Source organism: Nycticebus coucang, chromosome 21 (genome assembly GCF_027406575.1).
Source record: "Nycticebus coucang isolate mNycCou1 chromosome 21, mNycCou1.pri, whole genome shotgun sequence".
Taxonomy (NCBI): Eukaryota; Metazoa; Chordata; class Mammalia; order Primates; family Lorisidae; genus Nycticebus; species Nycticebus coucang.
This window is the reverse complement of record NC_069800.1, coordinates 35,497,635-35,508,377: the sequence shown is the minus strand read 5'-3', so window position 1 is coordinate 35,508,377 and position 10,743 is coordinate 35,497,635. Positions and strand designations below refer to the sequence as shown.

General features: G+C 54.1%; 1 protein-coding gene across 1 annotated transcript; it reads right to left on the bottom strand.

The window, feature by feature from the left end:
- Positions 1–1,104: 1,104 nt before the first annotated feature.
- Positions 1,105–3,338, bottom strand: AVP (arginine vasopressin). The gene is made up of 3 exons (XM_053574800.1): positions 3,103–3,338; positions 1,612–1,813; positions 1,105–1,341 (listed from the first exon to the last, which is right to left on the bottom strand). The coding sequence occupies exons 1-3, from the start codon at positions 3,220–3,222 to the stop codon at positions 1,169–1,171; spliced, it is 495 nt and encodes a 164-aa protein (XP_053430775.1). The 5' UTR covers positions 3,223–3,338; the 3' UTR covers positions 1,105–1,168.
- Between the last annotated feature and the right edge of the window lie 7,405 nt (positions 3,339–10,743).

The following is a 10,743-nucleotide window of genomic DNA, read 5'->3' as shown; positions in this document are numbered from 1 at the left end:
GTCAGAGGGACGTCCCTCTGCCTGCATGCCCTCCCAGCCTCAAAGTCTGCAGAGGATCGCAAAGGAGATGCAGCCTTTTGTGGCCCCAAGACCCGGCAAAAAAAGCCCAAAGGAGAGGATGCAGAGAAGAGAGGGGCGAAGAGTCTGGAGGGGACAGAAGAGTCAAGGGAGGGGACTAAGACCAGGAGGAGCAGGGAGAAGACAGGAGTGAGGGGTAAAGAGAGCAAGGGGCAGATGGATGGAGGGGGCAAAGAGGGCTGTCGGGGGAGAGGCCCAATGCCGGCAGGGGCACTCAGGCACGCGTGTGCCTGCGTGTACATGTGCCTATGTTGTGTCTGTGTTTCTCTGGGTGTGTCTGTGGTTCTGAATTGGGTCTCAGGGTCTCCATCTGTGGTTGCAGTCAGGGTCATGGGCATGTGCCTCGCTATTATTTTCTTGTCTACGTTTCTGTCTGAGTGTGTGTGTGGTTGTGTGTGGCTATATCTAGGTTCCTGGTGGCATCTATCCCCTACTCTGGCTGAGGGGCTCTAATGGCGGGTGCCCTGGTCACATAGCAGATGGCACTGTCTCTGCTGGCGTGATGTTGTCCCCCTAACCCCAACACACACATGCAGTCTTGGAGGCAATAGATATTGAATTGGGAATCCCAGGACCTGGATGGGTTCCTGAGTTGTCTGTGCCTCGGTCTCCTGTAACAGTCACCCCTGGGCTTGTCCCCTCTGCTTTTCTCGTCACTCTTCCCTGCATCGCTCTCAATGTCTGTCTCTCTCCGTCGCCGTCTCTGTCTTTCTCTGCCGCGCTCACAAGACCGCCCCTCTCCGCCTTGCTTCCATCCCTCTGCAGCTGAGCCCAACCCACTCCCACCGAGGAGAGTCTTGGCCACTGGCCTTTCCCATTGCCTGTCCCCCTGGTCGTCCTGTCTCAAGGTCTAGCGACAAAAGACCGCTTCCTCTACAGAACCTGTCCCTTCCCTGGAGTGGCTCTGCCCACCACTTGGGGTACAGAGACTGGCCAAGGCTTGGTGGGGGATGAGGGTCAGTGCCGCTGCACGTTCTCTCCCCTCCCTCCTCCAGAGACGGAGACGGACACCAGGCAGTGCATTTACAGAGGTTTATTTTCCGGACTGCAGGGGCGGGGCGCGGTGGGCACGCGGGGAGTGGGGAGCAGCTCAGTAGCCGCCAGGCAGCGCCAACTCGGCGGGCTCGGGAGCTCGCGCCAGTTGCACCAGCCGCTGCAGCAAGGCCCCGGCGGGCCCGTCCAGCTGTGTGGCGTTGCTCCGGTCGCTGGCGCGGGCGCGCCGGTGAGAGCCCTCGCGGCACTCGGGAGCCACCATGCAGCTCTCTAAAGGGAGGATAGGGTGAGCGCCTGGAGCCTCACAGGTGATGGACCGGCCGCCAGAGCTGTCCGGCCAGGGACGCGCCTGCCCTGCCACGCCCCCACCTGCCCGGGTCCCTGGCAGGCCACGCCCCCACCCCGTGCCCCGCTCGGCCCTGACCCAGGTCTCCCCAGCTCGCACAGCACCCAGGATCTCCCAGCTTTCCCCCGGCCCGGTACAGGCCCAGGTTCCCCAACCACCTGTCCCCAGACCCTGGCCCGGCCCCCGCCGCTCACGGTGGTCGCAGCAGAAGCCCGCGGAGGAACAGCGACCCTCATTCCCGCAGGGCTTATGGCCGGACTGGCAGGATGACGACAGGTAGTTCTCCTCCTGGCAGCGCAGCGCCTCGGTGGTACCCATGAAGCAGCCCACGTCGTCCAAGCAGCAGATGCTGGGCCCGAAGCAGCGCCCATTGTCCTCGTGGCCGCAGGGGAGGCACTGAGGGAACCGGCGGGGATGAGAGAGAGAAGTGGGGGAGACCAGGGGTACAGGGATACCTGGCGAGGCAGGCAGTGTGTGCGGGGGCAGGGATGCTGGGTACCGGATGGGGACACAGGCAGCTGCCGGGGCTGGGGGTCAGAATCTACTAGAGTGTCTTCAGGTGACTGAGGACCAACCCTCAGTAATAGACCTCTGCATCCTGGCCCTCCTGTCAGACCAGTCTCCCATGGGCTACAACTTGTAGAGGGGAGAGGACTTTCCTTCTCAGTTCTGGGACCATCACGGTCACCACTCTGTGGGTCACACACCTCCCTTCCCTATTCCCCTTTTCCAGACCTTCCCCCAGCCCCTATCACCCTTGATCCATAGTCCATTCACCCTACCCTGCTCCCCCCAGGAGAGGTTCCCCCCCATCTAAATATATATGGCCCTTCCTCCCATTTCCTGAATCTTCTCTTGACTTATCCTCTACCCCACAGCCTTGGCTACTGGTCCTCAATTAGGGCCCAGACTCCTTGCCCACTCACCTGCCTGTTACCTACCAGTTGGGTGGCAGAGGTCTGAGCCCAGGAGGGCAGGGACAACTGGGTGCCTCAGAGCCCCAAAGGAGCCAGACAGAGGGAAGGTAGGCTGGAGGGGTTGCCCACCTGGCCACTTTAGTTTTCTCAGCAGTTCAAAATTAAGTTCAGAATTGCACATGGCAATTGGATTTCTTTTAGCTCTGCTGGAAATGGAATAAACATCTAGCATGAGAGAATCAGGGTAGTACCCAGCCGAATTTCCTTACAGGATGCTAGGGTAGCACCCAGTGCTTGGTGAGCCACAACAGTGGCCTCCTGTGTGTGGGTCGTGGGTATTTGTGATGGAGAGAGACTAGGGCTGCATGGGGAAGGCCTCAGGTACTGGTGGGACAGAGCCTCTGATATGCCAGCTGGTCCAGATGACAGGACCCCATGGGCACAGAGTAGGCCTAACACCCAGTTCTCCCTGATCTAGCCCCATGCCCAGTTATTAGAGAAGCATCTCTCACTTTCCTGCATTCCTGTCTGGATGGAGAGTGTCCAGGAGCCCCTTCACCCCTCGAAACCTGCCCAGCAGCCTGGTCTCCTCTGACCTACCCTATTGACCCTTCTACCCAGCCACACCACACTCCTCCTCCCCAGCACTTCCCCTGAAGGCTGCCTTTTCTGGAGCTTTCCCTCTTTCCTAGCCCCTCAACCCAGGAGTGCCTGTCCTGAGGAACTGTCCGTGCTGGCAACTCTGAGATGGGCCCCGGGAGGCAGTACCTGTCTCAGCTCCACATCAGGCATGGCCCTCTTGCCACCCCTTGGGCAATTCTGGAAGTAGCAAGCAGAGGAGAAGGCCAGCAGGCTGAGGAAGCAGGCAGGCAATGTGGTGTCAGGCATCCTGGTGCACGCAGGTCGGCACTGCACACAGCACTGCTCGGCGACTCTGTGCTGCTGCCTTCTCTGGCTGCCTATTTATGTCCGCAGGTGTTTCCTTGGAGGCGAGGCAGGGCTGCAACCCCCCTCCCCAGCAGCTCCCATGGCCAGATCCCAAGGCGTCAGCAGTGATTCAGGAGTCTGGGGACACACGTGGGCCTGTCTGTGCAGGGGACAGTAGAGGAGGGGTGCAGAACGCCAGGATGTCATTGGCTGCAATGTGACAGGAGCTGCCACCACTGTGACTGAGGTGCTTTGGACTCAGGGAGAGGGAGAGGCTGGCGGGGGGAGTGTCACCTGGACAACATCTCTGAGCTTTCTGGCTGCCTGGAAGAGCTGGGGTGGGGATGAGGGGGTGACAGGAACCCGAGGGGCTGGTGTATCAGGAGCAGACTCCGTCTACATGGGGACCCATTCAAGGGTGTCAGCCCTCTGACAAGACAAGTGACCAAGAACAGCGCACACCCAGGATAGCAAGGACAGAGGACTTTGTACTGGCTGCACTAAGAAAGGTAATTCCTAAATGATGGGCAAGGAAGCTGCAGACATTGAGTGAAGGGACAGACCCAGAATCAGAGGGGACTGTTCTCACAGAGTGGGTGTGCAGGCTTCTGGAGGATGCTCATGATGTGCCTTACCTTGTACACCCACGAAGCAGAAGACAGGAGGGTACAGGGACTCAGGCTCTGAGATGGGGGCCCTTGGAGTCAGCTCCTTGGCATGTCCCTTATCACCCCTCTTCCAGGCAAGAGCGTGAAGTGGGGAGCTACTGTGGTGGAATGAAGTTCACAAGTGGGGAGAGAATCCTGTGGAAACTGACAACTGTCTGCCCCAATTCCTGTCTCCTCTGGGATCCTAGTCTTTGGGGACCAGGGCAAGTATCATTCTAGGCTCTGGGCCTGGGAGAAGGTTAGCAGGGGCACCACTAAATAGGCCCAGGCTGAGAAAACAGCTTTTGGTTTCTGGCCCCAGGCCGGCAGGTCTAAAGAGGCCAGATCCCCTCTCCCCCAAGCCACTGGAGTGCCTGTCTGGTCTTGGATTCAAGCTGACCACCCTATGCCTCTCAGGTTGTGCACAGCCTCCACCTCTCACAGGCCCCCCAGGCTTGACCTCCTCTTTAGGGTGCACCTGGGTGCTTCGGGGAAGCTCCACGGGACACGGTGTTCTCCTCCTCCCTACCAAGTACAGTGAGGAGTCCAGTACCCAAGGCGGGGCCCTCCCACATTCAACACATGATACCAGGGTTTTCAGCAATGACCCCTGAGGGGCTGTGAAGACACTGTGAGAGGCAGTGCTAGGCAGCTGTCATGGCAGAGACTCTAGATTCTAATGTCCTCAGTTCCTTGGATTTCATGGCTTGGGCAGCTCCCTGAACTTCTCTGTGCCTCACTTTCTTCCAGTGTAAAGTAGGCAGTATAACACTACCCACCTCATAGGTTGCCATGACAACTGAAATAATTCAATATACGAAGGCTGACCGTTGTAAAGTTAACGAACAATGATATTGTATAATTATCTGTTATTAATGCCATTATTTTTATGAAGAGCTGAAGAGACTTTTCCAGAGACAACAGCTCCCTAGATTAGCCCAGAAGAAATATTTTTAGCCTATTAATGGCCTGAAGACAACCCTGGTCCATAGGTGTTGCTCTGTTAAGGCTCCATAGTGTAAGCCAGGCACAGTGGCTCACCCCTATAATCCTGGCATTCCAGGAGGCTGAGGTAGGAGAATCATTTGAGCTCAGGAATTCAAGACCAGCCTGAGCAAGAGTGAGACCTGTCTCTACTAAAAATAGAAAAATTGACGAGCATTGTGATAGGCACCTGTAGTCCCAGCTATTTGTGAGACTGTGTCTCAAAAAAGGGGGGCTACAGTTATGCCCTTCTTATGCTAAGTCATTCAGTATATTATGATGATCATCTTTTTGTACTTCCTGGAGTTAGTGGTCATCTTGGTTTTTCATTTGTGGCCCATCTGCCATTTTTATCCAGAAATCAACATTTCTTCTTCACTGTCCAAACCTGTCCATTTAAAGTCCTATTATCAAGGTCATAAACTGACAGGTGTCTGCCCCAGTTCTTACCTCCTCTAGGATCCTAGTCTGTGGGGACTAGGGCAGGTATCATCTCAGAGCCAGGGGCTCTGTGCCTGGAAGAAGGTTAGTTGGGGCACTGCTAAATAGGCCCAGGCTGAGAAAACAGCTTTTGGTTTCTGGCCCCAGGCTGGCAGGTGTAAAGAGGCCAGATCCCCTTTTCCCCAGGCCACTGGAGTGCCTCTCTGGTCTTGGATTCAGGCTGGCCACCTGAATTGCCAAATTTAGTGGTCATGATTATGTTCTCCTTTTACTTAATCCCCTAGCAGCATTTGACATGTTTGAAACCGTTCTCCTTTATTAAAACATGCTTTGTTTGGCTCTATTGACATAACACCCTCTGTTTTTTTCCTCCATCACACTGGCTATTTTTTCTGTCTCCTTTTCTGCCTCTTCCTCTTTCACTTTGACTTCTAAATGTTGGACTCAATCTAAATCCCAGGACTTAATATTCCTAGGTGATCTATTCTAATCCCATGCTGTTATGTACTTTCTACAAACTGATAATTCTCAACTTCATATCTCCATCTGGGGCTCTCCCCCAAGCATCAGACTTGTGGTTACAACCGCCCGATGGCACCTCACCTTGGATATCCAATAGGCCTTTCCAACCTAATGTGCTCATAGCTGAACTCCTAACACTCAGCTGCACCCCTGCTCTCTCCAGCATCCCTCACTCTGCAATCCCACCACCATCCAACTAGTTCCTCCTCCCAGAACCTGAGACTCACTGTGGCTCTTCTCTTTCCTTCATTTTTAGTCTTTCCTCTAAAGTCCATCTCAACTCTTACCTGTTTCTTTCCGCTTCTGCTTTGGGATCTGAAAACCTGCTATCCTAGAAGGCTTGACTAACTTTTACCCCACCCCAGAATTCACCTGACTGGTTTAAATGGCATCTCTTAAGAGGAACCTTCTCTGACCCTCTACCTGGAGAATCCCCTCGCCTCTGTCTTCTTCTAACTGGGTCTGTATTGGTGGGTAACCCAATGAATTTGCTATTCATTTTTTTTCTTTTTGTGTTTATGGTCTAGATGAAACCCCATTTAGGGCTAAAAGGACTCTGTCTTTCATGTTCAGTATAATAGCCCCACTCCTGGTAGGGTTTTTGCCACACAGTGGGCTTTCAATAAATTGTGCATAGAAGGGAGGGAGGGAAGTCCTGGATACCATGCTCAGCTCTTCAGGGAGTTGCTGTGTGACCTTGGACAAGTCACACCTATTCCCAGGGTTACTTACTTGATGTACTGACTCTATATCCTACTGAGGTCTTAGGGGACTCAGGAATCTTAAAGGGTTAAGATTTTCTGCAGTCCTTACATAACAAACTATTGCAAGCCTCCAGATTAAACCTCAAATCTCAGAATGTTCTTTCAAGTACTTTCTTGCCTTTGCTCTTTAGACTACCTTTTCCAAGAATAGGTAACAGGTAAGTAATCTTAGAAGAGCATCTGCCCCCGCCCCCCCACCACCACCGTGTTCTTATTCCGCTGTTGAATGTACCACATAACATCTCTCCTACTGGTAGGGAAAGCTTGGCTGCATTTTCAAACAGCTTCTCCTGCTTGCTGGAAGTCCAGCTTTCTCTCCTCTGCTTTCCAGTGGTCTTCTTTGAGAACCCTCAATCCTGTAGATGATATAAATGCTCTGTACAATGAGGTGAACAAAAGAGAGCAAACATTGTTGTAATTAGCCAGGTGCAACGGAGCACACCTGTAGTTCCAGCTAAGGTGAGGGGATCACTGGAGTTTGACACCAGCCTGGGCAACATGGCAAGACATTATCAAAAAAAAAAAAAAATTGTTGTTGGAGCCCAAGAAGTGCTTATTGAATTGAATCAAAGAGAGTCCATTGAGCAGAGATAACAAACCCATGAGAAAAATGCTGAGCCTGAGGCAGACAAGTATGGAAAAGAAATGGCTCCACACCAGCTAAGTGAAAAACTGGGGTACAGCCTGGCTTATTTTCAGACCCACACCTCGCTCCAAAGCACATTGCAGCTGGATTGAATCGCTAAATGGAATAAAAATCAGTTGGAGGGGGAGCTAGATTTGAATGTTCATGGACTCTCCTGCGGGGATTACGTTAAGCTTAAAAGAAATCAGAAATGAAAAAGACTTCATACTAATTCTTACTTGCAAAAATAAGCTAAACAAAACGTAAAACAAATGAGAAAAAATATTTTTCAACAAACTCTTGTTCTATATTAAAAGCCTGTACAGGGCGGCGCCTGTGGCTCAGTGAGTAGGGCGCCAGCCCCCATATACCGAGGGTGGCGGGAACCCGGCCCCGGCCAAACTGCAACAAAAAATAGCAGGGCGTTATGGTGGGCGCCTGTAGTCCCAGCTACTCGGGAGGCTGAGGCAAGAGAATCACTTAAGCCCAAGAGCTGGAGGTTGCTGTGAGTTGTGACTCCACAGCACCCTAACCAGAGCGACAAAGTGAAACTCTGTCTCTAAATAAACAAATAAATAAACAAAAGCCTGTACAGCAGCAAGTTGGGTAGATTCACTCAACTCCAGGTTCAAGCCCCAAGACCCAGGTGAAGTGGCTCCCCGCCCGTGGGCTGGCAGATGTTGCCTTTGCTGGCTGGGGAAGTGCTAGGGTTGTTCACACCAGCACCACCTCAAGCAGTCAGCCAACAGGGCAAGAAACGCCCGCGGTGGTAGTATCAGCAGTAAAGACAGGACATTTCGTGGGTCTGGGAACCCCCATGGGGAACAAGCGCAGAGGCGGGGGGCGGGGGGGAGTGGAGCACAAATTAGCCGGAGCAACGCTGGGCTCACGGCCCCCGTCGGCCTGCGGGCCCCTGAGGAGGCGCGCTGTGCTCAGACTGCTAAGACCTCGGTCGCCGGACCCCGCGGGTCGTCGCCACCCGGGAGCCCGGCGCCCGGAATCACTTAGCGCCATTAGGTGGGCCCGGCGAGGGAGGCGCCGCGCTCCTGGGTACCCCAACGGGGGAGCGCTGCAGCGGGAGGCTGCCCTGGCGTTCCCGCTCGCCCCCAGCCCAGCTGGGTCCCCCTGTCGGAGCCCCGGGCCCCAGGCGACGCGGAGCTGCGCGCAGGTCAGAGAAAGCAGCGCAGAGGCGGGCAGACCGGCGAGTGGTGCGCGGGGTGTGTGGGTGGGGAGCACGTGGCGGCTGCTTGGGGTTCCCAACTCCGCCTGCGGAGCTCCCTCCCCTCCTCACCCTGTTGTCCCGGGGTGCACGGGCGGGGGTCTTGGGGACAGGAAGAAGGACGCACCGCCACCACTCGGGGAAGGCTCCCCGGGGTATATTGGGAGACTGTGGTTTGGGTACTGAAGTACCCGGGAAGAGGGGACCGGGAGGGCACACCTGGCCGGATAAACAACTTGGGCAAAGATGTGTGTGAAAGAGAAGGATCCAAGCGGGTGTGTGTGGTGTGTGTGGCGGAGGGAGGACGTTACACAGGACACGCAGGCTGTAGAGCATGCTCAACCACCGGCAGCGCGAAAGACGCGCGGCGCCACGTACCTGCAGGCACTTCCATGTATATTTTTCTCTCTGAGTCGTATAAAAGCCTATGAAGGAGGAAGTATTTTAACCACCATTTGCAGACAAGGAAACTGAGGGGCAGAAAGATGGAGTAACTCGCCCTGGGACGCACAGCAGCCCCGGGACTCCAGCACAGGCCCCAGTCAGTACCATCCACACCGCTGCCCAGATCCCCGCAGTGACTGAACCACCAGGACATTTGGCATTTTCTCAGACTCAGGTTTGGAGGTTGGCGCTTGGAGGCCTGGCTCAGCATTCAGGGGTCACTCAAGGCTTTTTCACTCCCTTCTGGCACCCTCCAGGAGTCTGGGTATGTTTCCATGGCAAAGGGGGCACCACAAAATGGGTCCCCTACTCTGAGTCTCTCCTCTCAGAGAGAAAAAAACCTGCCCCCTTCCCTGCCCAAGTCCCTTTAGGATGAACAAGTTGGGCCAGTCAAGGTTCATCCCCAGGTGTGCTGGCAGGTCCTTGACAAAATGGGGTCCAGTTAGTACAGAAAAGGAGGAAGTGGTTTCAGGTCAGTAAGTGGGGTGTGTGACACTGAACCTAGGCTGGGAGGGACTTGTAGACTTGTACGGGTCTCTTCATATGTGAGGGACCTATAGCATAGAGAGACTCAGGGGCTTGCCCGGGGCCACACAGCTAAGCAGGAGCAAGAGCTACTGAACAAGGACCTGTCAGTCTAGTACCCTGCCCTCCCCCACCTGCCAACCTGCCAGCCTGTGCCAAGTCTCCCAGCTCCTTGGCTTATATCACACACCTGGTCCAAGCTCTGGCCAGCTCATCTCCAGAGCCCATCCCATTCTTCCTCCCAGACTGTCCACACTACTCCCTGTGCAAAACCTCTGCATGGCTCCCCACTGTTCAACACCCAGATATGTCCAAGAGGCCTACAGGCCTGGCTGTGCTGACCCCTCACCTTTGTCCACTTTCCCTGAACACCATACTGTTGCTCCCACCCGCTAAGGGTGTGCCTAGCTCAGGCAGTGCTGCAGGGCCCCTTCTCTAGGTGCCTTTTATTTGATTTTTTGAAGAACTGACCTCTGGTTCTGTTGAATCGCCAGTTCGTTCATTTCATTGATTTATAGCTTTGTTATTTCATTCCATCTGCTTTTTTTTTTTTTTTTTTTAGCAGTTTTTGGCCGGGGCTGGGTTTGAACCCACCACCTCCGGCATATGGGGCTGGTGACCTACTCCTTTGAGCCACAGGCGCCTCCATCCGTCTGCTTTCTTTGCGTTCACTCCACTTCTTTTCTGACTTCCCGAGAGACCCAGGTAATGTTACCAAGGGGAAAAGGGATGCTGTAGGGCTAAGCGACCCCTCCCCCAATCTGCTGAGATAGTTTTCAGTGTTTTTCATTTTTTTTGTAGAGACAGAGTCTCACTTTATAGCCCTCGGTAGAGTGCCGTGGCCTCACACAGCTCACAGCAATCTCCAACTCCTGGGCTTAAGGGATTCTCTTGCCTCAGCCTCCCGAGTAGCTGGGACTACAGGCGCCCGCCATAACGCCCGGCTATTTTTTGGTTGCAGTTTGGCCGGGGCCGGGTTTGAACCCGCCACCCTCGGTATATGGGGCCGGCGCCCTACCGACTGAGCCACAGGTGCCGCCCAGTGTTTTTCATTTTTTAATTTATGTGTTTTAAGGCTATAAAACTTTCCTTGCTCCATGAATTTTGTTTATTTATTTATTTAGACATGGAGTCTCATTATGTTGTGCAGCCTGGAGTACAATGGCTATTCACAGTCACAATCATCGTGCACAACAGTCTTGAATACGCAGGCTCAAGCAGTCTTCCTTCATCAGCTTGATGAGTAACCAGCAATACAGGTACATGCCACCATGCCTGTTCCATGAATTTTGATTGTAGTTCTCTCATTTT